The sequence below is a fragment of the Platichthys flesus genome, chromosome 21 (genome assembly GCF_949316205.1).
Source record: "Platichthys flesus chromosome 21, fPlaFle2.1, whole genome shotgun sequence".
Lineage (NCBI taxonomy): Eukaryota > Metazoa > Chordata > Actinopteri > Pleuronectiformes > Pleuronectidae > Platichthys > Platichthys flesus.
The window spans coordinates 18,668,431-18,695,494 of NC_084965.1; the positions used below are offsets into that span (position 1 = coordinate 18,668,431).

The 27,064-nt window shown below is 42.0% G+C and overlaps 1 protein-coding gene across 5 annotated transcripts; it reads left to right on the plus strand.

Moving 5' to 3' along the window:
* The first annotated feature begins 510 nt into the window (after positions 1 to 510).
* On the plus strand, positions 511 to 22,412 carry LOC133932523 (polypyrimidine tract-binding protein 2-like). 5 transcript variants are annotated; one of them, XM_062379233.1, is made up of 14 exons: positions 512 to 658; positions 2,024 to 2,051; positions 3,766 to 3,826; positions 9,554 to 9,726; positions 11,933 to 12,073; positions 13,655 to 13,810; positions 13,891 to 14,001; positions 14,125 to 14,323; positions 14,692 to 14,807; positions 16,776 to 16,809; positions 17,392 to 17,484; positions 17,762 to 17,978; positions 18,940 to 19,017; positions 19,181 to 22,412. In XM_062379233.1, exons 1-14 carry the CDS (start codon positions 651 to 653, stop codon positions 19,308 to 19,310), a joined length of 1,545 nt encoding a protein of 514 aa, XP_062235217.1. In that variant the 5' UTR covers positions 512 to 650; the 3' UTR covers positions 19,311 to 22,412. The 5 variants fall into 5 exon arrangements, with proteins under 5 accessions (XP_062235219.1, XP_062235217.1, XP_062235216.1 ...); XM_062379232.1 differs by having other exon boundaries at positions 513 to 658; positions 14,125 to 14,335; XM_062379234.1 differs by having other exon boundaries at positions 513 to 658; positions 3,766 to 3,784; positions 14,125 to 14,335.
* The last annotated feature ends 4,652 nt before the right edge of the window (positions 22,413 to 27,064 follow it).

Sequence of the window (27,064 nt, forward strand, 5' to 3'; positions counted from 1 at the left end):
TTTAACAGAAGAAAATGCAGTCCAACAGAAAATATAGGCTACTCGTCAATGACCCACCAATCGTTTAAAATTGATTTGCTGTGTGTTAATGGCGCTATTCGCTTGCTCGTTTGCAATTGAACAAATAGAAAGCCGAAAACATTTCTGCAGATGGAATCTACTGTTATCCAATGTCCAAACATCTTAACTGTGCATATATATAGACCAGGAAAAATTTCCCAGAAATTCTGAGGGGATTTTCCTCTGGTCCTCTTTTCCTTTGTGATCGATTTATTTAATTTGTATTGGAGATGGTTATGGATGGTCTGATGAATGGAGGCTTGTCTCGTATTCCCTGCATGTGTCCCTTACAAAGGAATGACACCGTATTTCCATAAGAAACCAACACAGCGGTTGCAATGGTGAACATCCAGTCAACAAACAGCTGATACCCTACACGTGTCGACCGGTCGCTGTTGCTCGATCGCCACCGCGGTCGTTCAGGGCTTCGGAACTCGTCGGTAATTTCCGACACTGCATCGTCTAGCCTCCATTTTGCTCTCGTGTGCGTGCCTGTGTTGTGTGTGTATGTGTGGTGCGCGCGCAGTGTAGGTGTAAACTGGAAGAGAACACAGGACGGGAAGCGGACGCGCTGTGAAAGCTCTACAGAAATGGACGGGTAATGTTTTGATCAGCGCCGTTACCTTCCTGCCGCTACAGAGGAAGCACCGAGTGCCCTCGACAGTGTGCATGCGTCGTTCAGTAGGAACGAGGACGAGTGTACGGGTGCGGATGCGAGGTTTCCATAGCCACGCGCTCTCTTCAGGGAACTGCTTAGCATGTTAGCATAACTTAGCCGACGCCCTGTGTCTGACTCGTTTTTTGCGCCGCAACGCAACCTCAATAGAGTCAATTAGCGTACAGAGTGACGTAAGGGGAAAACGTGTTGATAGTCGCTACTCTGCTTTAATTCGCCCCAATCGTATCTGACAGCTGCGTGCTAACGAAGCGGCTAGTGGCGTTTAGCTAGCCGCCATGCTAACGAACACACAGTGTTGTTGACCCTTTGTGTTGTAGCTAACGTAGCTCTGGATCACCGAGCGGGTCCTGGAGCTGTAACCAACGTCATTTCAGTCTCTTATGACGCCTTCGACCTCAGTACTGATTATATCATAACTGCTATAATGACGCGTGCGTGTGAACAAACACTTCTCCAACCCAACGTTAGCGAAACACTACAGGTGCCGTTTGTAATGAATGACACTGATCTGGCCACAGCAAATGTTATGTTCAGTACTCCAGGGTGTGTCAGTCCAAAGAATGAAGGATGGTCATGCATTGGTGTTGAATGAAGCATGACTTCAACAGTATTTGAGTGTGTGCCCATTGGACATGTTTTGGATGGAACCCAATAATATCACGAACCCACCCAGAACCCTCTGACACCCAAGAGTTTCATAATGAGTGGAAACCTAATTTTACAATTCTCAGTGTTTCCCATTAATGTATCTATTTGTGGCCACCACCACCACAATATTCCCATTATAAAATCTGACTTCATTACAGAGCTGCACCCCTGATCTCTCCCTCTCTCTTGCACACACGCTTAAACAGATTGACAACAGTCGTCTATTACAGTTGGGTTGTGTTTGGACTGTTGAAACATCAATGATGGACATGTTAATTTGTAAACAGCAGAGAGCTGAGATCCATGATCACCCGTGACTGTTGACAAATTCTAGTGTCAGGTGTGAAGTACCATATTTAGAGCTTTACACTTATGATTGGATCAATCAAAATGAATGTTATTGCAAAGCATGAAAAGGGGTTATGGAAAATAAGTAATAACATTAAGAAACACCATGGGTTCTTAGTGGGGCTGATAATGTTATGGGGCTTGTATGGGCACTCAACAAACATTTCTGTCAAATCAGTTAAATGCATAGACACTCAAATAGTGTCTTATCTTAATTTTGTGTATTTTATAGTTTTCCCATTTAAAATCCATTCATTGTGAATAATTAAAAAATATTTTGTCTTACAGCATCAGTGATGTTGCAGTTGGCGTGAAGGTGAGTCCTCTTATGTTTATTTTTTCAAGTGTTCAATATACAAGGGTCAAGTTTTTGCTTCAATCTGCTTCAGTTAAACAAAAATAGCTTGAGATTTGATAAAACCAGTTCAAAATGTTTTCATTCATTTGCTTAATAATTAGTTATACCTTTACGTTTGGACAATTCCCCTTGGGCAAAAAACGTCAATTTTTGTTTACATAATTGAACAGTAACTTAATATTACAGTTTGAGCTGATTACTTTTACATATTGAATTTATAGGACACCTGCTGACAAACACACAGATTTTATATATATATATACCGAAAATCTGAAAATGTTGAAAACCCCATGGCATTTGGGATTCTTATTTGGTCTAAGTTTCGGTTCTCAACCCTGTAGTTCACAGACTCACTCATGCCGTGTGCAGATCACTGACGGTGCTCCTCGAATTCTCTAAGCACTAAACTGCATTTGTCATTACCATCAGTAACTACAGCTGTCGCTGAATACATCAGGACTGACATTTTAGATATTGACACTTGTCTTGCTTAAATGAATAAAATAAACCACTACATCTGAATTGATCAAATTTTTGGCTTCATTTGTTGGTCTGATGGTTTTATCAGATCTAAGGTACATTTTACATAACAGGAGAACTAAAAATCCAACATGGATTTGGGGCTTAGCTCGAGGGTAATGCTGTGTTTTAGACCTTTTGAAGCACGGCTTATGTCTATGAAATAAATATGTAGAGACAAGCCATTTGGATTAGACCATATTTCTATTTAAATTCCCTTCCTGAACTTTGTAACATTGTAACACTAGAACAACCAGATTTCTTGTAAACATATGTTTTGAGCTTTCATAGCATTAGAGTGGCTTTAATGAAATGGGTTGGGTTTATGTCCCTTCTGATCACTGAACAAACCTGTTTCCTTGTTTAAATGCATTGTTCTGTCTAAATAACCGGATTTGTTGAGTTCAGGTTGCATTGTAGTCGGTACAGAACAAAGTTAAAGTCCCCCCTCAAAGGGAAACGCAACAGCAGTAAAATATTGATTCCTGATGTGGTGGTATTTGCTGCCCCTTTTATTTCATCAGTATTTCAATGTCAGAAACTAAAACACAGCTGCTGGGTGAGACATCATGTCTTGGTTCCTTGTAGCTCATGCACTGTGTGCTCACATTTTGACCTAAGTCAGACAACTTTATTACCCTTTCAATTTATTTGTGTCAGGCTGCTGTAGCAGGGGCCTACAACATCTAGTTTATCGTAACCATAAAGAATGTTAGTGACAGAAGAACAATTGGTTCAAATTCAGTCAGACAGAAGCAAGGAGAGGGTGTATAGAGCTATTATAAAGTTGTGTGGGTAATGGGTCCCTAGCCAGTTTCCTCGTCATCCCATCAGTCAGGTTTAAGACCACAAGGCGCCGGTCAGGTCCAGTGAGCCTTTTGGGACCTAGTATAGCTCAGGATGAAATGACACGTCTTGACATCTTAAATTCAGCAAGATAAAACCCACACCAGTAGAGGAGGAGCCAGTCCACTCTTCTACTGCTTTATGTCCCTTTCCACCTACTCTCCAAGCCTCCCTTTGTTCATTTAAACTGTCATCAGAGAGCTGTTTTATTGTTGTCTTTGAGGGCCTGTCTGGAAAATGGAAATAGTTTTTCCCAATTATTTCACACTGTGTCTGACTGTCCGTCTTTGTGATTTTTCTTCCACAGAGAGGTTCAGATGAGCTAAGTATGTACAACAGTCCCAACTCTGGCATGAGCAGTAGCAGTGGTGAGTTCGTTCCGAACGACCCATGAATAGGGAGGGGTTTGTGAGAATTTTCACAAAGCCATTTGATAAGATGGCATTAAGAAGAATCAAAGGATTAATAGGTGTTTGAAAAGTGAAACAGGCTGCGTCAGTTGTACTGTTCTCACATGGGAGCTTTTAAGCGTGTGAATAGCATCACGCTCCTAGTAGGTGGGCACCCACACACACACCACATCATGTGACTAGAACAGACTAGGAGGATAGCACTGCATTTTAATGTCTCCGCACGGTTCAGATTACATCAGAAGCATCTCAAAGGAAACTGCTGAACTAAAGATGACTGAAAGAGCTGTTCATGTCGCTACAAAGAGAAGACGTGTAAAGTTAGAATATTAAACACTCTGCTATCAAAATACAGTGTTAAAAGCATACAGAGGTGTTTTGGGAGATTATCGCTTAAATCAAATTCCCAGTCTACTAATGCTACTACCTGCCACAACCAAGCTAATGTCGCCCTAGGGAACTGCCTAATAAAGGGAGATAATGATGCTCAGGCTGCCTCTGTGTTTGGAAGCTTTAGAATATCAACCATCGTCTTAGATGGAGGCCACATCTTTCATTCAGTTCATTGTTATGATAGTTTCATGTGGCCTTTCACATTATACATGAGTAGGTCAGGTGTTGTGCATGGAGAGTGTTAAAATTTGCTAATAGTGTGAAATATTAAAGAAGAAATTGTCATTAGTGCACATGTGGCCTCATCATTTTGACCACATGTCTGTTGAGGCTTGGTAAAGTTGATCAAATCCATTACTTGACACATTCATTAAGCTCCATTCATCTTTACTGTGACACAAACAGCCACATTTCTCTTTTAAGTCACTGTCTCAACCCATAAGAAACCATGATTGTCACTTGTATCTTACTAATTTGTCCAATAGGGAATCTTCAATACATGAGCATCAACATAAAAGAACATTAGTGTTGTATCTTACACCAGTTGGTGCCCTTAACCTTATGGGTGATCTTAAAAATAGAAAAAGACACATGTTCCACTCCAGACATTTAAAGTTAAAGTAGCTTTATTGTCAATTTCTTAACATGTTCAGAACATACAAGGAATAGATACAACGTTTCCCACTCTCCCACAGTGAGACATATAAAGTGCACAGGCACAACAGATAACACAAGACATTTCCTAATACTAAGTAAACATACAAAGTTTTTTAAGTACAGCAGCATAAGGTTCTCTAACCTTTAATCTGTAATGACACAAAGCTCTGCCATAGGGCTGCTCTAATAATCGAAATTTAATCGTGATTTCGATTATTGGGTCAAACGATCTCGAAACTACTATAATCGAGTTGAAGCAAATATTTTTGACATCTTTCGTTGAAAGAGAGGCGCATGCGCAATTCAGTCATTCCCCCAAAGCATGCAACACAGCCATGCTGATTGCCACTCCCTCTCATTCAGAAGTGAAGGAGGTGAGTTGTGCGTGTTGTGACCGGCGACATTTAAAAAAAAAAACGCGAGTAAAATGGCAGAGGGAAGGCAGCCCCGTTTGATGGATAAAAAGGGCAGAAAAACTAAACTTAAATGGGAGCACTTCGGATACGAAGAAGCGGACAAGGGGCAGCGCCACACAGTGTAGCGGCGGCACAGAGCAGCGTCTATTCTCAAGCGCTTCCGTCTGACGGTTCACACCAGACCGACAGTTCTCCGCTTGTTGTTTTATGTAACCCGTTCGGGGGGTAAATGATGATGGTCCTCATAGCCATCCCCCACCCCTATCCGTCTCTCTCTGTCTGTCTGTTTGTGTGCTTGTAGTGGGGGGGCAGAAGGGGACATTTAATAATGAGAGTTACATAGTGTTTTTTTGGAGAGTGTTAGGGTTGCCATTATTAAGGGTTTGATTAACCGGGCACCCATATCCTGATTTCACGGAGGAATAAGACACGCAGCCGTCATCAGTGTTTACCTGAACCGGAAGTGATTCACTTTATTGCGCGCGCACCAGTCATTCAAAGAATAAAGCATAGACTTCAGAATAAGGGCACATATTAATAATCGTTTGAATAATCGTGATTTCAATATTGTCGAAAATAATCGTGGTTATGATTTTTTTTCCATAATCGAGCAGCCCTAGTCTGCCACCTGAGTGTGCATGTATGCAGTCACATGACTTGGAGTTTGATTGCATGGCAGCTGATTCTGAGTTGGACCTGGTCAGACTGGTTCATAATTTAACATCATTCCATGAAAGGATTCATGAAGAGCAAGGTATCAAGCTATTCAATATAGGTTCAGCAAACAAAAACAAAAAATTCTGTTGTGACCAGAATTTGCTTTTAAAACAACACCAATCCTCCTGGGAAATCTCCACAGTTTGCCTGTGGATCTAGTCTGTCACTGCGTCTTTTTCCTCTTGGTTTAAAACCAGATGACTTGATGATGTTGAGGTCAATGCTCTGTAAGGGCCACACCACCTCACTGAAAATATATTATTTAATGAATGATATACTTCAAAATGAATTAGAGTCTATATGAACAGTATGTGAGCAGTCAACATCTGCCATTATGCACTCAGGGAAAAATATTCAAACACGTTAATTGACAAAGCCCTGTTGTGCAGTTGGGTGCTTAAACAGATTGAGAATAATTCAGTCTCCAGGTTTATTAGGCTATCCAGGTTTATTTATTATTATTGCACTAAAAATGGTGAGCATAAATGTCATCATTTGGAGTTATCTTCACATCACCTTCTCTGCTACCACAATGGTATCTATTCTACGTGTGTCGCATATACTGCAGCCCTGCAGTATATGATCTGTTTGAATGTACATTTTGTATTAGAATATGGCCAATTACACTAATCAAACTGATGGAATTAGCAATAGGAGTTTTCTTCCACTGCAGTGAGGGAAATAATGGTCGGCTGTTTGCAGCGGGCAACGCTTATTGAAAGCTCTGGTTATTTACTCCACTGTTAAGACGGGTTACAAATGTTTTACAATGAACTAGGGCTGCTCGTTTATGGAAAAAATCACGATTATTTTAGACAATATGGAAATCACGATTATTCAAACGATTATTAATGTGCCCTTATTCTGAAGTCTATGCTTTATTCTTTGAATGACTGGACCGGAAGTACCAGTCACTTCCGGTAAATTTGAAATGTCCCCATCTGCTCCCCCCCACTACAAGCACACAGACAGAGAGAGAAAGAGAGGGGTGGGGGATGGCTATGAGGACCATCATCATTTACCCCCGAACCCCGACATTGAACGGCCGCTACATTGTAGCCGAAGTGTTCCCATACATGAGAACTTTTCTACACCTTTTGTGGATCAAACAGGGCTGCCCTCCCTCTGCCATTTTCTACTCGTGCTGTTTTTTGAATACCGCCAGTCACCACTTAACAGTTGCTTGAGAGTGAGTGCCTGTCAGCTGGGCCGCGTTGAATACTTGGGGGGAAGGACTGAATTGCGCATTTGCGTCTCTTTAAAAAAAAATGCCAAATAATCATTTCAACTTGATTATTGTAGTTTGGAGATCGTTTGACCCAATAATCATAATCGCGATTACATTTCGATTAATCAAGCAGCCCTACAATGAACTGTCTTGAGGGTTGGTTTATGGTCTCTTAGATGTAGTTTATATGATGTGCTGTCCAACCACGTCAGTCATCAAATGCGTTTATGGTTCGTTGTGCAATGGCAATCTGGCAATGTGAAAGGCCAGCCGTCATGGAGAGAGGAGGGGTATTCATATTGTTAATAATTGGGTTTTATTGTCAGACTCTTTCATAGGAGATTTAACATGGAATGACACTTGGTTGCTGTCATGAAAAATATCACAAATTTGCTGTTGAACAAATTCATAGGAAAAAAAGAGAGCTCGTACCTCCGCTCAGGTCGCCAGTCAATTTCTTATACACAAGTCTTGACACATCAGCCATCTTGGCAACGCCGCCGGATAGTTATTTACGGCTAACAAGACCTGGCCCTTATCTAAATGAATAGGAAGGAAGCCAAATCTCCTACTACTCTCAATGGTCACTGTTAAATGAATATAAAGGATTATATCTTCCATCAGAAATTGGGTGACTCCATTGTCAGTTGTTTTGCAATCGCTTAAGCGGTTTGTCTTTTTATTTTGCTGATATAATGATCTATCTGCTCCAAAATTTATTCTACTATGAAAATTAACCTAAATCCTTGCACTTATGTGAAATAATTATTATTCAGTTAATCCTGATTCTACTTGCACACCGCTCTCTCGCAGACATGAACCAACTCAGGTGACCTCTCTGACCTTGTACCGTTTAAACATTCATTTATTTGTAACCACTGCCAGATTATAAACACTGATCACTACATAATGATCATAATGATAAAATATTACTTCATAGTTGCGCGCATTTATTATTTTATCCCCCCCCTTTCTCTCCGCACTCTCCCTTCCCCTCTCTCTCCGCACACTCATAAACATGGTGTCATCAGACACGTTTAAACTCAGACTGGGTAAAAAACAACAACATTGTTGAATTGACATCGGATCACAAGTGGTCACAGCTCTTCCATAATTGCATTCGCTGATGCTAGCGCACATATCTCAAAACACGAAACATGCCAATGTCAAGACCCTGCAATGTTCTAGTTAAACCCAACAGCTCCTACAACAAGCAGACATTTGGAAACGGTGTAGAAACTCCCTTTTAACAGGAAGAAACCTTCCACAGAACCAGACATGTGGTGCAAGGGCATCTGCCTCGACAAGTTGGGTTGAGAAGAGAGACATAAGGACAGATTCAGTATCACCTGTCAATCATGAAGCGTCATCCTGTTGTTAGATTATTAAATAATAAACTAAAACCAAACCTTGAGATTTCACACATTTTTGTAAAAAACATATTTGACAAGTGAATTTGATGTGTATTTTCACTCTTTAGTTTGGCCCATGTTTATGACCTATACTCCAGCCAAAGTGAAGCCAATAAAGACGTTTGGAGAGCTATTATGAATTCAATCTTTATATGCAGTCTATAGGCTGAACCAAATGTTTGGAAGCTTTGGCCTTTGCAATGGAAGTTGACTTCCAAATCAGTTTTCAATCAATCAAATTTTATTGGTATAGCCCATATTCACAAATCACAATTAGTTTCTTAGGGATTTAACAAAGTGTGACATCCTCTGCCCTTAACCCTCAACAAGAGTAAGGAAAAACAAAAAAACTTTTAACAGGGGAGAAACTTAGAAACCTCAGAGAGCCACATGTGAGGGATCCCTCTCCTGGGACGGACAGAAGTGCAATAGATGCAACTTGAATGTTTTCAAATACTGTGATTTAAAGAAAAATCACCCTTCCATATAATGCAGCAGTATTTCCCACATAAATCATTAAGTCTATGGTGGTAGCGGGGGTGCCCACCCATGTAGATCGCTCTCGTGCTGCAGATTCCAGGTGAAAGTTATACAGATTGCAAGAGAAGTTATTGCACGAGAGACAGCTGCATTGCATGCTACTTGTGAGTATGCACAGAACTACCACTGAAACATGAGGTCTGACTGTCTGCGTGGTATGACAGCGTGGGCAGGCTGCAAATAGCTGACAATTTTCTTATCTAACTTAGCTGAACCTAACGTCACCTAGCTGGACAGTTGCATGTGTGGAAAACCATTTTTAACTGGCTATCATTATACGGATTAGTGCAGTTAATCTGTGCTTGTTTAACTTGAATTGTAGATGGGGCTTCCAATGGCAGTGACAGTAAAAAGCTCAGGGTGGAGGAGGCCCCTCCATCCCGTGTGCTCCACATCAGGAAGCTGCCCAACGAGGCCTCAGAGACAGAAGTCATCGCCCTTGGCTTGCCTTTTGGCAAAGTCACCAACATCCTCACACTAAAGGGAAAGAACCAGGTGAGTGGGAGACATGGCTAGCAAGACTCAACCGTTTTAACAAACCTCAACTTCTATAGCTCTTTAAATGTATGTAATTTCTGTGTTTCTGAATTTAGAGAAAATTCACCATCACACATACAAAATTAGGAACCCTGGAAGTTCCCTTTTAAACACAGTTCAGTCTAAATGTTGGAATCCTTCAGCGGCTTAACACACTTGCGGTATTCCAGGTTTCAAAGTTCAAAGTTGTCCCACCATTTTTGCAGAGGTTCCAAATTTTCAGTTTGCTTTTCTTTCTCCTTCTGTCCAGTTTGTCACAGACCAGTTTCTTGTGGTCTGGTCTTGACACTGGTGCTCATGTGAAGCAGCTTTCTCGTTCTCTTTTTCTAATGTTTTAGCTCATTATCCTGCTGCAACATTAACTTCTGACCAAACACTGTTTTTTTACTTATTTATATCTTTTTTCAAGACTTAATTTACTTCCATTGCGACAGCAAAACTGAAATAACATCATAGATAAAGTCATTGAGGCTGAGCCAAGGCAGGTGGCGTACAATGTTTAAAAATCTATATGATAGTATTGTTCATTCCCTGGAGGACAGTGGTCATATTTTAGTCATCTTGACCTGTCGAGAACCATGTGTCAGTTGACATATTGCTGTACCACACAAGTGTGTTAGGACACAGTCCTGTTATCTCAAACAGCATCTGAAACATGCACACAGCTCGAACAAAAGCCGGCCTACAGCCCATTGTCAGCCTGCTGAGGTGGCCAGTAGGACACACTTGGCATTTGTCCGCCAGTTATCTGTCAAATATACCTACTTTGTTCTCAAACAGTGTCTGCTACTCCTGATCGATTGATCGACACTAGGGCTGAACGATTTGGGGAAATAATCTAATTGCGATTTTTTCCCCCCAAAATTGCGATTGCGATTTAATATGCGATTTTTTTCTCCCGAAAAAAACATGATGAATGATTTAAATATGACCAACACAATATTAGATACATTTACTGTACAATATTCTTTACAACATTTTTATTTAACTGCTCATTACAGTAACAAGAAAAACAAATCAGTGTGCATTTAAGTAATTTAATCAAAGTCATTGTAAGTATAAACACAAGGATTGCACTTTTTTTTTATTGTAGGTGTCTTACTGCTCCCAAGTCCGTAACATTTCCAGTGTTGGGAAGGATACTTTGAAAACGTATTCCGTTACAGAATACATGCCCAACCAATTTGAGTAACGTATTCTGAATACTTTGATTACTTCCACATTGAATTAATTTTTCTAAAAAGTGTTGGAAAGCGGCGTTGTTATAGTCAGTGGAGCAGCAGCAGTTTAAGCTCTGTGTCCGCAGATTGCGGCGGGCCAGCTGGATGCGCTGGAAGGGCAGCTTGCGGATCAGCAGCTCCGCAGATCCCCGTTCATGTCCGGGTGGTCGTGCAGCGGTATGAAGGCGCCGGGCTTCAGCAGGAACACCCCCATGCTGAACACCTCCGTCTCGCAGATGTGCATGTATGTGACCGGGGGGCTCTGGAGCCCCGCCGCCCCGGAGCACGGCTTGCTTTTCGGCGGAGTGATTTTCAGGTTCGCCGCCCGCACCGCGGTCAGCAGCGGCATAAGCTCGCTCTGTGAGTCCGCCACGTCGGCCGAAGACTTTAGAACCCTGTAGGTGATGCTGCGGCACTCTTGCTGCGGGTGAGGACAGCAGCCCAGTGCCCTACTCTCTTTCGCACATTTTAATCGCGCACGCTGCGATTAGAAAATTGCGTTTTATCAAATCGTGATTTTCGCAAATGCAATTAATCGTTCAGCCCTAATCGACACAGGCCTCATCTCTACGTGTAAGACTGTTCGGTCTGTGCTGGTCTGATAACATTTCTGACAGGAGACTCACACAGTAAAAGACGACCGGAACTGTATATCTGTCCTGAATCAGCTGTGATTATAATTATGCAGTGGCTTGATATCTCTAAAACAGTGAACGTAGCATAACAATGAGTGTCTGTCTGTCTCCGCATCGGTGCAGGGTCATTAACGCCCGCATCCCGATGCATTAGGTGTTAAGTCTGTTTTTTTATCTTCTTATCTCAATTACTTGACGATTATCAATAACGGGTGTAGTGGTTTTTAGGTGATCACTGTTACATATACAGATAAGTTACCTGTTTATTGGTTACTATGTTGGTGAATTACTTGTTTTCTTTACTTCCAGGCATTCTTGGAGATGGGGACAGAGGAGGCAGCCATCACTATGATTAACTACTATACCACAGTAACTCCTCATATCCGCAATATCCCCATCTTTATTCAGTACTCCAATCACAAGGAACTCAAAACCGATGCTGGAAATCAGGTAGGGCTCCAACTAATGATTCATTTCTTCATTCATTAATCTGCTAAAAATAGTTCCTGAATAATCGATGAGTTATTTATTCTGTGTGATTAAAAAGAAAAATTTACATAATAACGTTCCAGAATCCAAAGTGATGTCTTCAAATAGCAAAAAGTTAATGACATTCAGCTACCCATAATGTTATAAATAGCTATGACAACTATAACCATAGCATGGGGATTTTAGCTTGAAAACTGAACTTGTACATAGTTGCAAAGTAGCCCAATAATTTTCTTTTAGATTGACTAATCGGTTAATCGACTAATAATTGACTGTTACTCGTGCCTCCTTTTTCTGTGGCTGAGCAGTATTGTTTTCTGTGGCTGAGCAGTACTGTTTTCGGCTGCCTTACTAGTTAATTACTAGAAATTTGGAGATCTGAAACTCAAATGATAGTGATGTTGTATATGTCTCATAACTAGGGGTGAACGATTTGGGAAAATAATCTAATTGCGATTTTTTTTTTTTTTATCCTCTTTTTTTCCCCCCAAAAAAACATAATGAATGATTTAAAAATGACCAACACAATATTAGATACATTTACTGTACAATATTCTTTCCCACATTTTAATTTAATGGCTCATTACAGAACCAGGAACAACGAATCAGTGTGCATTTAAGTAATTTAATCAAAGTCATTGTAAGTATAAACACAAGGCATGCACTTTTTATAACCTGTGTGCAAAATTTACCATCTTGAGAATTTTTTTTTTTAAATTATAGGTGTCTTATTGATCCCAAGTCAGTAACATTTCCAGTGTTGGGAAGGATACTTTCAAAACGTATTCCGTTAAAGAATACAGAATACATGCCCAAAAATGTAATCTGTAACGTAATCCGTATCATTAACTAATCTGAGGAACGTATTCTGAATACTTGGATTACTTCCACATTGAATTGCATTTTATGAGTGCTGGAAAGCGGCGTTGTTATAGTCAGTGGAGCAGCAGCAGCAGTTTAAGCTCTGTGTCCGCGGATGCGGCGGGCCAGCTGGATGCGCTGGAAGGGCAGCATGCGGATCAGTAGCTCCGTAGATTCCCGTTCATGTCCGGGTGGACGTGCAGCGGTATGGAGGCGCCGGGCCTCAGCAGGAACACCCCCATGCTGAACACCTCCGTCTCGCAGATATGCATGTAGATGAGCGGGGGGGGCTCTGGAGCCCCGCCCCCCCGGAGCACGGCTTGCTTTTCTGGGGAGCGATTTTCAGGTCCGGCGCCCGTTCTCGCTCAGCAGCGGGATGAGCTCGCTCTGTGAGTCCGCCACATCGGCCGAAAACTTTAGGACCCTGTAGGTGATGCAGGCTTGCTTCGCTATCTTCTCGATCAGAGGAGTTTTGTGGTCCCGCGGCATTCTTGCTGCGGGTGAGGACAGCAGCCCAGAGCTCTACTCTCTTTCGCACGTTTTAATCACGCACGTTGCAATTAGAAAAACGCGTTTTATCATATCGCGATTTTATCGCAAATGCAATTAATCGTTTAGCCCTACTCATAACCGGTTTAGACAAAGTTGTCAGTGCTTGTTACGCTGTCTGTGCATTAACAGCGGACCCAGGCAGTGCTGCAGGCAGTGTCAGCAGTCCAGTCTGGTGGCTCTCCGAGCTCAGACGTTCAGGAGGCCCTCGCAGCAGCCTCCAGTCCCGTGCTGCGCATCATCATCGACAACATGTTCTACCCAGTAACGCTGGATGTGCTGCAACAGGTAAGAAACCCTATTTCTGACCTTTCTCGCATGTTCAAGAATATTCATTGTGAAAAATTTTCTTTTCTTTTCGTCTGCAGATTTTCTCCAAGTTTGGCACAGTTATGAAGATAATCACATTTACCAAGAACAATCAGTTCCAGGCCCTTCTACAGTTCAGTGATCCTGTTAACGCACAGCAAGCAAAACTGGTGAGACATTACATACCTTGTGCTCCTACTGGTCATGTTATGCAGCTTTGTTACTTATCAACTACAGTCCAGATGTAACTGGTTAACATTAGGAAAACTATGATGTTTTTTCTCCCCCGCCAGGCATTGGATGGTCAGAACATATACAACTCGTGCTGCACACTGCGTATCGACTTCTCCAAGTTGGTTAACCTAAATGTCAAGTACAACAATGATAAGAGTCGTGACTACACACGACCTGAGCTTCCCGCTGGTGACGGACAGCCCAGCCTCGACTCCACGGTGGCCGCTGCGTATAGTAAAGATTCCAATTCTCTCCTCGGTAAGATCCCAGGTATATTACAACTTTTATATTTTTTCTTTTTTTTATATTCATTATTGTTTCAACTTATGGTCGTGACCATGAAATGTGATTAGATTTGGCATGGTATGTAGTAAATCATTTGACTTGTCATTGGCCAGTAGTCATTGGCCAGGTTTGAATAATTTGTAAACACAGTATAGCTTTTAAATACTTACCTTAATTGAATTGAGTAGTGGCTGCTGTTCAAGTTCAGTCCTAATTGAAAATATTACATATTAAATAATAAATCAAATAAAAGCTGTTAAACCTTAGTTTGTGATGTCATTTAGTGGCTTAGTGGAAGTGCTGCGCTCCATTCCATGATTTTTGTGTCTGTTTCCTGTCAGGAGCCCTGAGCCCTCTGAGCGCTGCAGCCGCGGCTGCTGCTGCTGCAGGGAGGGTGGCCCTGGCTGGACAGACAGGGTCCAGTGGGGTCCTGCTGGTCAGCAACCTCAATGAGGAGGTCAGTAACACACATCCAAACACACCAGTCAGATGGAGCATATAAGGCTTGAACTCCACCACTTCTTCCCACCACCTTCATTCCTCTGTTTTGATTAATTTATTGGCTGGTTATAGCCAGTGCTCTTCTGTGCTACCATTTCCATTTTTATTGTCTTGTGTCTGCCATTCAGGTCCTTTGAGAATGGGTGGATTTTGTACTTATTTGACCTTATGGCTCAACATGGATCTGTTAAACTAAACAGCATATTTTGGCTAATTTGTGCAGTGTCAGCTTCAGGTTTAGTTTTAAGTAAGTTGAGTATAAAGCAATATCAAAGCAGAGGGCAACATCTCTTTATTGAGATTATGTGAAAATGAGAGGGTGGCTTTCTTCACCCATTTCCAAAATGTCCCTTTTCTTGTCGGGCAGATAATATTTAGTCCATGTCCCTAGAAAATCCTATGTTCTGTCATTGACACTGAGAGATTTTTTGAAAGAGCTGTGAGTTTGTGTGCTGTTGTATTTATGGTCTCAGCTCTGATATTCACCAATCACTGAACTGCTCTGACCTATGTCCCACTCCTTTTAACAAAGAGATGGACTGGACCTCTAGTTTTTTCCAGTTAGTTTTATATGAAGCAAGAATTTTTGTCTAACCTTTCCTTTGCTGTATTTTCTAGTGTCCTTTACATGACCAGGGCCTTCCTGTTGCTTATGTTCCTTTTTGGTCAGGACTCTCTATGTCCTCGTAAGAGAGGGAGATTTGTTGTTTCTGTCACAACACCCAAAGCCCTCCCCTCTCTCCTGCGATGTTCTGCCCTTCCTTTCTCTTGTCAAACTGTATCTAACTCAGCTAACTGTCTCTCTTCTCTTTTTCTCTGTAAGCTCTCTTCATCTCTCCTCAGCTCATATGAAAGCTCATATGAAATCATTTTGTGATCTCTTAACCCGTTCTCACTTTTGGGAACAAATACCTGCCTCTCTGAAATGCTTGCTCACTGTCTTTCCTCCCTTTTCCTATGCGTTTTTTTTTTTTTTTTAGAACTGTGAATTAGATAGCATCTAATCTGTCTCCTAATGTATCTGTCTCTTTTCCTCATCAGTCTATTCTCTGGCTGTGAATGAATGTGTCATCCTGAAGCCTTTGACAGTATCTCAAACATTCAAACTCAACCTGCGACCTGTGTTAAGATACTGTGCTTAAGCTTTCTTTTAGCTTCTCTGACTTGTGTGAACACCAGCTTTAAGTCAAGTGGCCTTCACATCAACTCTTGCATGCCCAATTTTACTGCAGAACCCCCCCCCCCCCCCCCCCCCCCTCAGCTTCTCATGTTCTCGTACCACTCTCCCTCACTGAAAGATTGGAGATCTTCAGATTTCTTACCTGCTGCATGTTGTTTTTATCCCATGGTTATGACTTTATTGCAGATTTTTATTATGATTTTGACTGAATGTACCTTTACCCCATGCTTGTCCAGGGTGACCTACATTCGGCGCAAGTTATTTGCTTTATTTTGACTAAAGAAAACATTGATCCAAGCCATTATCTCTTACCAAACTGCTTGCATTATTCCAGTGTACTGACCTATATTTTATTTTTTGTCCCTCCCCCCTCCTCACTTTTTAATTTGTTTTATTTTTTACCCCATTTTTACCCCCCTTCTCCCCTCCATTCGTCCTGCCCCTCTCTCCCTGTGATGGGGGCTGGGTGTAATTTTTTTAACCCCTCGAATCACAACCTCTTCCTCCCACGGTATCCCTACCCCTCTCAAAACCCCCCCCCCACATGACTCCTCTTCTGCCCGCCTGCTCCCCTCCTCCATGACCCACCACCTCCATCACTCTCCGGGGGGGAAACAAAAACCACCATTCCTTCTACCTACCTCCGTTCTGGATCGATCTGTCCATATCTACCTCCGCTCCGCTCCGACTCTTCTACCTCTCTACCTGTCTCACGCTGCTTGTTGCTCTTCTCTCCCTCTAAAGATGGTTACGCCCCAAAGTCTGTTTACCCTCTTCGGTATGTTATCGTTAGCGCTCTCTCTCTCTCTCTCTCTCTCTCGCTCTCGCTCTCGCTCTCGCTCTCTCTCTCTCTCTCTCTCTCTCTCTCTCTCTCTCTCTCTCTCTCTCTCTCTACCACCTCTTTTTTGCTCTATTTCCATTCTATCTTGGACACATTTGTCATTATTATTATGATTATTGTTACAATCCTATTTACATTACATTTATTTGCACACAGTAGCCTGGTAATTGTAATACCTTGTTCCCCCCTGTTTGTTGGTTTGGGCTAATCTTCATGATAAAGTTATTCGTTAATGCACGGTTAAGTCATTTTTTTTGCATGATGTTTTTATTTAAAGCCATCTGATACAGCTTGATAACTTATCTGTTTAGAGGGTGTCTCTTCTCCTTCTTTACCTGTTCTTTCTACACACCTCTCACTCTGAAGTCTTCTTTAAATTTCTTGTGTGCATTCTATTCTCTCTTCTTTGCTTCTAGTCTTGAAATGTCCTTGTCTCCAGTACAAAATGTTTTGAGAAGTCTAACTGTCTGCTTTCTCTCCACCTCACCTCCTCTCCTCATGCCTGCGGCTTTAATGCAGGAGTGTATGGTGATGTCCAGAGGGTAAAAATACTCTACAATAAGAAGGACAGCGCTCTCATTCAGATGTCAGACGCCAACCAGGCCCAGCTAGGTAAGAGGATGTCATATCCAACCAAATTCACTGATTCAGAGTTGTCATCACCCTGTGGCACCAGCTAAGTGAATTTGTACAACGCTTTTCACTGTAACAGCACAATTTTTAGTTTTTCGGCCTATGGGTCTTAGGTTTCTGCAACAGGACTGGTCCAGAATCATATGATATAAACACAAACACTGTCTCATTTGAATATTGGTCTAGTTTCAACTGTGTATTTATTTACATATTAACAGCTTCGTCTTCATTGACCTTTTCTTTGACATTGTTAAAGCAATGAGCCACCTGAACGGTCAGAAGGTGTATGGGAAGATCATCCGAGTGACCCTGTCCAAGCATCAGACGGTGGCGCTTCCCCGTGATGGCCTGGATGACCAGGGCCTGACCAAGGACTTTGCCAATTCTCCACTCCATCGCTTTAAGAAACCAGGATCCAAAAACTTCCAGAACATCTTTCCGCCCTCTGCCACCCTCCACCTCTCCAACATCCCGTAAGTACCACGGCAGTCAGCACGGGATCCCTCAGATCTGTAGGGAGGTGGCTTGAGGAGACGGTGTCCTAAACATCCCTCATAACACCCAGAGGTGGAGGGTGTTGTTAATACAGGTCCACTAGGGAACTACAGTATTTTTTTAATTGCACAATGGCAAGATAAAGGAACAGACGAATAAGATCTGTCTCTCTTCAAATAGCTGTAATTCCCATCTCAACTCCATATCCTCCTTGAAAGTCCGGTCGGCTGCTAGTACAGATGATTGTGATGAAACGGACCCAGACAAAGCATTAGACAATGGTGGCATGGTTTTTGTTTGTCATGAAAAACCTGGATTTTGGAGAGGGGCATACGTTTTAACGTAGCAAAACTAGAATTGCGCTCTGTAGAAAGCACATGCCTCCGCCAATCAAGGCAAATGTACGGCTTCCTTTGTGGCCCATTTCCCATCTATTCACCAAGTGTCATAGAGATTCTGTTACCGTTCTTGAGAAAGAATAAATGTGCAGCTGTTAAGAAAGATTTTACTCATTTAAGAAAATAATTGATCATAATGTAGTGGTCAGTGTTGATAATGTCGTGGTAATTGATGTTAAAACTGTAGCGGGTCAGAGATGTCAGCTGAGTCAATGTCGTGTGTAAGTCAACAGGCGCCAGAAAGGACAGCCAGCAAGCATTCGATGAATGAATGGCTATATATAATTTAATATAAAATGTAGTAAGTGCCAGTTTCGTGGGTTCATTTATACATTTGAGGCACACAATGACTTGGCTCTAAGAATTCCTCTTTCCCATGGAAGATTGGTTCTTAAAAGGTTTGCAGGTTGAACCATCTCTGAACCAGCAGCAGCCCAGCACTAGCACTCGGTCCACTCTGGTGTAAAAGGGGTACGAGTGTGTCTTGACATATGTGAACTTCCTCCTAAGTGGAATCTGAATGCAATCTTCATTTTAACAGACAAGATGTGACGGAGGATGACCTGCGACTGCTCTTCTCCAACGCTGGAGGCACTGTGAAAGCATTCAAGTTTTTCCAGTAAGTAGAAGTCACGCAATGCATCACCATCCCTTTACTGCCTGCGAATAATGTTCTATCTCGGAACAATTTCAGATTCTAGCTTGAGTTGGAAGAAATGTGGTGTTTCCCCCTCACAAGGTTTGTTTCCTGCAGTTGTCAATCATTCTGTTCTATTTTGCAGGGATCGTAAAATGGCTTTGATTCAGATGTCAACAGTGGAGGAGGCCATCCAGGCTTTGATTGACCTTCACAACTACAACATGGGAGGCAACCAGCACCTGAGAGTGTCCTTCTCCAAATCCACCATTTGAGAGAGGGACCCACAAACTGCTGAGAGTAGAGTGGTTCACCGTCTCTGAGCCGGTCAGAAATCTTTCAGACTGTCTGGACATTGGGGGGGAGGGGCACATTATTGAAATAGTTTTGTTGTTGGGGTTTTGTTGATCCTGTCATTCCTTGAGAGACACTGGAACCTCTGACATGCATCCTTTTTTAAAAAGAGAACAATTAAGTGTGTTTCAAATACTGGATCATCCCAGCTATTAACTGTACCTCTGTATTATTGAATATTGACATGATTGATTGTCCCCCTGTATGATAGTTTGGTGTAGATTAATGTTTAATTCTTGATTTAGTTAAACGATTCAGTACTCATGTGCCTTACTTGACATTATCAACTGTTTAATGGACATCTTCATTAACACCCTCCTTTGCTTTTGAGGCACATTGGTATTGCATATTATTTTTGGGGGTTGGTGTGAATGCAAGCTGTTTTTTACGTAGACGTTATTGCAGTTTTTTTAAAAGCTATGCTACCAACAGGCCAAGCTTTTTTTGTTTTGTGTCAGAGTTTTAGATTCTTAACATTTTTTATTAGTTTAGAAGCAGAAGAGAGGAATGTACCTGAGGCAACACTTCAGAGTTTTTACAAAGCCTGCTACAGGCAGTTTAACTTGAATTCCATTATTCCAGGGATTTTCAAAGTCTGAGAGTGAGTCTCCTCTCAGCCAAAAGAAACAACGCCTGCATACCACACTGAACTCTACTGGCTTAGGTTTCTCCCAGACAAGTTTGTAAATATCTCGCTATGGATATTTCACATAGTAATGATCTCCTTTTGTTAATGTAATAACTTATATCATGTATTTTCACTTCCATTCACTTACCCTCCCCCATGGGATGGTCCACCTCCCACTTTGAAAACCCCTGCATTATTCCACAAGTATGTTCGGTCTAAGATATCCCCCGCAGTTTGGACTTGCCAGCTCACACTCAAGATGAACCATCTTAATGTAGCTCATGGCTGAGTATTTCTTTATCTGTGTTTTTGAAGCCTATCCTGCTTTTTCCACATCAGTGAGGTGTAATTGTCAGTGGCAATGGTTTTTCTAAGCATGTTTATTGACAATAGGATCTGGCATCACTCTGATTTCATTGTCATTTGACAGTTTACTAGCGAGGGCTACTCGGTTGGACCAAAGTTTCTGTGCCTTCAGTGTTGCTTTAAATCTTTAGAAAACTAGCTTTTCAGAACAAAGAAATGTTGCATTTCAGGAAGAAGAAAAATCATGTGTCAAGATAAATCCCACTTCTTTCTTTTGATACAAGAATTCCTCTAGACATGAGATGTTTTCTCAGAAATAATAGTTATGTATATTTTTCCCTCCAGGTCAGATTTTATACAGTTCATCGTGTAAGATTTGGTATAGTTCTGAGGCACAATTAAAGGATGAATTGTTTTCTAACAAGGGGAGGTGCGACTTGGTTTCCTGCTTTTTGAGTTTTCCTTCTCATGGTCTCTTGTGTACACTGCATTATCTCTGTAGCATGTCTAATAAAACTCTTCTGTAGCTCTGCATTCTACTCCTCTGTCTCTCCTCTCTTCTGTCCGTTCCGCTCACTCCTGAAACTAGCTCAGTCCCAGGGTGGGAAGGAAGCCAAACTCCATTTTGGAGCCACTTGACAAACAAGCTCTAATAAACAGATTGAGCCCTCTGATGGTTCTAATTCACAGGACAAAGAGGTGTGTTTTCTTGATGCATTTCCCACCCTGCCAACTGACACAATCTATTCCTCTGATGTCTTGCTCTTCTCTCTGCTGGTAGATTCCTATTTTCTAATCAGTCTTGAAGGGCCTCTGCTCTCCTGACAATCTCTCTGATATATCTACTTGCTCTCACACCTTTTAGCAAATGCTTAAATGGCCTCATTTGTCGGTTTTCCAAACCTTCTGAACGTTATGCTAATGCCGGCTTTGGAGCATCTTTAGAGTAACTTGGCTACAGACGTGAGCGTTGGATGGAATTAGTAAAGTCAGGGAACGCCTCCTTGTAGTGCTGGATGCAGCTTTGGTCTTTTAACAGAGCACTCCAGCCCTAAATACTTTGAATAGGGTGACATGTATTGCTGAGCGCCGTCATGGTTCTGACGGTTGGTTTGGCTTGTGTTGTGAGTGGTAGAAGTTAAAACAAAGTTCAAGGGGCAGCACATGTACCAGCCAATCAAATCACATACATGCTAAATGCATTGACTTGTCATGGTGGCAAAACCAGTTTATACATGCATACGTTAGTGAAAACTAAAAACTCTGTTTTTATATAATGCTTTTCTAGTCTTGATGGCCACTCAATGCACTTTACATTACAGTTTTGCCATCCACTTGTACAGTGCTTTCTCTATCAAACATCAGGAGCAATTTGGGGGCATCATCCTGGCATGCGGAATAGGGGAGATGGGGATCGAACAGCTGAACATGTTTCCCTGTTCATAAAACACAAATACTGTAAGGATTTCAATATTTTAACTATAGTCTCTGACTGTACTCTTAACAATAAAGATATAAGCAGTTTGAGCCAGATAAGGCCTTCACACAAATGATTTATAAATAACCCTTGCTGCATAGTGTTAATAATAATCTTTTAATTGTTCTAAATTCTAACTTATGTTATTAAAGCATAATTCCAGTAATTGAAGGAAGTGTCCCATCTGGGGAAGTTCGGAGTGACATTGTTGGTACGTTATTTTGGTTAAGTTGTTTTGAATGTCTGTACAAACAGAATGTACAGCCGATATAGCAGGTACACAATAATACCTTTTCTCCAACAACAACAGTTTGGCCCTCATGGCATCAGCTGTGTCAAAGCCTTTGGAGTGTCTCCTGTTCACTTCCTTATTCCAATGCCAAGAGGATGGACTACGCGTGCACACTTTCGAGGAGGAAGAACCAAGACCTACTGTTATAAAATCTTACAGACGCCGGCTGTTCGATGTGTTCTGATGGGTCTGGTGTTCTGATGCGACTCGAGGCTTCCCCAGGGCTGCTAGAGTTCTGGGGTAGTGTGTTGGATGCCCATTGCTTTGCTGATTGAAACCTTTCATTGTTTTCTAAATAAATACTTGATTGAACAAACCGAGTTCGGCTCATCTTCCCATGTTTAGGATAAACCAACACGCCGACAATACACTCTTCAATCCAGAAAGCACCTTTCAACATATATTCAGGTGACTTATCCACACAGACACAATCCTGTTGATTTCATTCTTGTAAATGGAAGAAATAGATCAACTTTCTACTCCAAACATCCCAAGAATATGTTGTAAATCTTTGCTACTCCAAACATCCCAAGAATATGTTGTAAATCTTTGCTAGAGTTTGTTCCATCACTCAACGTTCCAACCATTTTCTAAAGCCAAATGAAACTGTGAACAAGGGGAGTCAAGGACTGTACAGCCTCCATGTCCATACTATATGAAATGTAACAATATTCATTTATGAATCTGCCATCATGCAGGATTCTCCAGAATGTGGTTGAAAGGAGGCAAATGGACAATAGTACACTCGTATGTAAACAGCAGTTAGGCCTGAACCCCTGATGATTACAGTCAACCACTGAGGTTCAATTTGTGTCTATTCATGACTGAAATGATAAAGTTGCTGCCGATGTGTTGATGTAAACTGACATTGCTTTAGGGACCAGGCCCATCGGCATGACTTTGCGATGATGGACGCCCTGTCAGGCATTGTCTGATGAAGATGACGCTCCACAGCCAGGCCCTGGGACCAAGCAGATGACCTGATCCATCATCACGCAGACACGCCGCTCCTCACTACCAATGCAAGGTGCTTTGATTTTGCAAGCTTTCAATGAAAGTGCACCGTGTCCTGGATCCTACTCCTTAAACAAAGATATGATGTATCAAGGCAGAAGGGCAGAGCCAATCAATAACTAGTCTGGCCAATACATCACCAGGGCAGGACACTGTGGTCCTGCTCTCCATCACTCTGATCACAGACGATGGGACAAAGGCTTTTCTCATGTCTAACCCCCTTATAGGTTTCCCCTGGCTTCCTTACTGTTATAATGTTTGTATATAACTAGCTTTTTGTTTGCACTTTGACCTACTGTATGTTTCCACTTCCTATTTATCATATGGCATCTACGCATGAATGTGTTATTCTTGAGAATGGCCAAACATTTCCAGCGTTTTCTGCCGGATTATATTCTGAACCAGGACAGTGACTCCCCCTGTGAAAGTGCTGTGAGCATCCACTTACCACTCAGCTAGTCCAACACTGTCAGTTTTCAGTCCACATCCACCCTAATCCTGGTGTTTCAGGTGGTCATCCAGTGGGGGGAAGTGACTACAGTAAGTACAATTTACATTTTATACCAACCTGCTCTAGCTGTCTACTCATTTTTATTTTATGTCACAGAAGTAATCTGGTATAGCCAGGTGAGAAAATATTGAGGGTCACTAGATGAAACCTGAAGGTTACCTAAGTAACCTCCAGGTTGTAATCCTATAGCCCAAAAGGTCTTGTTCACCTGCTTCCACTCTAATACTGAATATAGTCTGATGTGATCAAAACATGCTCTCGAGTTAAAGCAGCTTATTTTTAAGGGATTTCTCAACGGTTTGTGGACATCTGTCCTCAATCGACATAAGAGATGACTGAGTGAATAATGCAAATTGTAGTATGAAGAACTATTCACGTTTTTTTTTTTTTTTTGTCCAGAGTGCATTATGTATATACAATGTGTATGTAGACGTTACTATTACATTGTTTGGTTATCGTTGGCCTCCGCCAACCAAAGAATCAGGAAGTATTCAAATCCTTTTCTTCATTGGAAGGGCCCACCCTGGCTGTTTCCCTGGTTTCCAGTCTTTATGCCAAGCTAAACTTACCAAAGTAGCTAGTAGCTTCATATATAGAGTAATTCATAGACATGGAATTGATCTTGGCACAGGACAAATCAGTATGCAACCGCAACGTCAAAACAGAAATAAACATGCAGTAAATTAAATCTGCAGTCACTGACAGATAGTGGAATTTTACTGCAAGACTAAATGAGAACTTCCACTGAGCAGGCCCACGTACACCAGCAAGTGTCAGCCTCACAAATAGGCAGGCAGGTGGGAAATTATAGGATGCATTCCTATTTCTTCATTCTGCATAGATCAGAAATAACAATGCTGGTGCATCGCACTCATTTGAAAAAGTTTAGTAAATGGGCAACAAAGTGGATTGTAAATGGTAACAGCAAACACATTTGAATACATTTGGCCTCATGAGCTTCATGCTACAGTATGAGTTGAGTTGAGTGGATGTGACTTCCTCTTCACTGTCTCTCTATTTCTGTGCACGTAAAAGGAAAATGTATTCTGCTTCCCCACAGAGAATGAATCAAATCAGCCAACAGTTTCCTGTCAGTGTCTGACATCCTGAAATATGAAAGTTAACACTGAAAATGCAGAGTATTTTCTTCTTTGTGAAACCGCTCTGTGTTCACACGTAGAGACTTCATTCTCAGCGTTTGCATACCGTTCTCTGTACGCCCTAATCATGCAGCAGGCACAGAGCTACTTAAGACAGAACTAGGTGTTGGAGGCAGCTGATACTTGTGTCATATTCATTTTATTAAAGGATGGAGATGTAACAGTGCCCCAATTTAATTGTTTTTTTTGATCGAAAAGTATTATGTCATTTGTATGAAGTGATTGCACCAATGTATCTGTTAATTTTAAAATGAGACATTAATGAGAAAAAATGAGACACAAAGAAACAAGCGTCCTAGTTACCAGAACACCTTGAGCCTAAAAGCCTTGATTTGGGGAAGCAGGGCTCACCCAGGCGGTTAAGAGTAGGGGAGGAGAAGTGTTAACTTGGATTGGGGATGTTGCCAGTCAGTGGAAGGAACACTTTAAGGAAATCCTGAATCTGAAGAATCGGTTGAAGCCTAGCCTGTACGCCTGACACAGGTAAATGGTTTTGTATTTATATAGCGCTTTTCTAGTCTAGATGACCACTCAAAGCTCTTTACAGTACAGTTTTACATTCACCCATTCACACACACATTCATACAGTGCATCTAATCACAGCACTTGTTTATTCTATGGGGGGCCATTTGGTGTTCAGCATCTTGCACAAGGACACTTCAGCATGCAGATGGATCAAACTGGGGATCGAACTGCCGACCTTCAGGTTGGAGGACGACCACTTGACCCCCTTAGCCACAGCCGTCACTGAGATAGTCAAGGCGCTCCTCAGCTTCAAGTCACTAAGAGTAGATGAGATTTGCCCTGAGATGCCGAAGGCTCTAGACATTGTTAGGCTATCCTTGCTAACACGCCCCTTTGATGTCACATGGAGGTTGGGGGAAGTGCCTTTGGACTGGGAGAACAGTTTAGTTGCCATTTAAAAAAAAAAGAAGAAGCTTAGCCTCTTGCGGAACCTTATGCTGTGATGCTACAAAGGTGCATCCAAACCCTGGATTCAGGAGGGGAAAAATGGTGTCCCTCAACTCTACCCTTTGATGACCCACTCAGGGGTTACAGGAGTATGCCTATCCAGTATACATGTGGTATGTGGTTTGTGGACTATGGCCAGGTCCATGAGGGATCTTGTGGGCAATACAGCAGGGATGTTGGTTCCAGGGTCGTTTCTATGAGTCATATACATTCTCAAGTCAAACTTGTTCCTACTGGCAATCAGCCTCTGATAGGGTGATCCCTGTTTTTCCACTACTGTTCATTTCAGGCAACCTTTACTATCGAAAGAGCCATTTCGCCCCCTCTTCCCCCAAATTAAATCTTTCTGGAGCCGCACAACATATTTGATAACACAGGTTATAAAGTTATATATATATAGTTATACAATATATATAAAAACTATAGTTTGTTGCATTTATCAAATAATAAAACGACAATAAAAAAAACTGTTTTTTAACTGCTATTTTTACTTGTTAGAAAATAGGAAAACACCAAACTCTTATGAATTGGAGAACAAAATACATGTGTGGGCCTACTTTGGAATAAATTAAACACAGAACTCAGCTTTTTTGCTCATCTCCAGCTTGGTACTTTTCAGCAGATGCTGTGCGCTTGCTCTGGAAATATCTTTCAACATTATATTTCTAATTGTTTGCTAATTCCTCGCAGGTCAGACTGGACGCCGACACAGAAACTGCAGATCGGTACAAACCACCTGCAGCTTCTGCTCTGATCAAGAAGCTTAGGCGCTGATCTCTGATCAGCTGAGACCAGAGAAACTCGTTGTTTTCACTGTTTCCACTGTTGAGAAGCTGCCGGTCAGTCACTGAGAGGCTGCTCCACGTGAACAAGCTCCGATCTCACTGTGTCTCTCTGAGCGAGTGAGCGGGGCTCAGGGCGGGGGGCGGAGCCCTGGCTCTGTGTGTGTGTCGGCTATCTGGGAGCGCGCACACAAACACATATTCACCCGCTCCTGGTATTTTATGATGGCCTGATACGATGATTATTTAAAAAATGAATGTGAACTCACGTTCATCATATGAAAGAACTGATTTTACCGTTCGCGAAAAATATGCGCAACATGCACTGCACAGGGAGCCACTGCAGAGGGGCTGAAAAGCCGCATGCGGCTCCGGAGCCGCAGGTTGCCGACCGCTGTGTTGGCTCTATCAGACCATGATCATCAGAATGCACTGGTGCTGGGTGCAGCCAGGTGTGAAGTGGCTGGGGTGAGGGTCAGCACTTCCAAATGTGTCAAGTGGGACAATGTTGAGTTGTAAAGAATCCAGTGGGC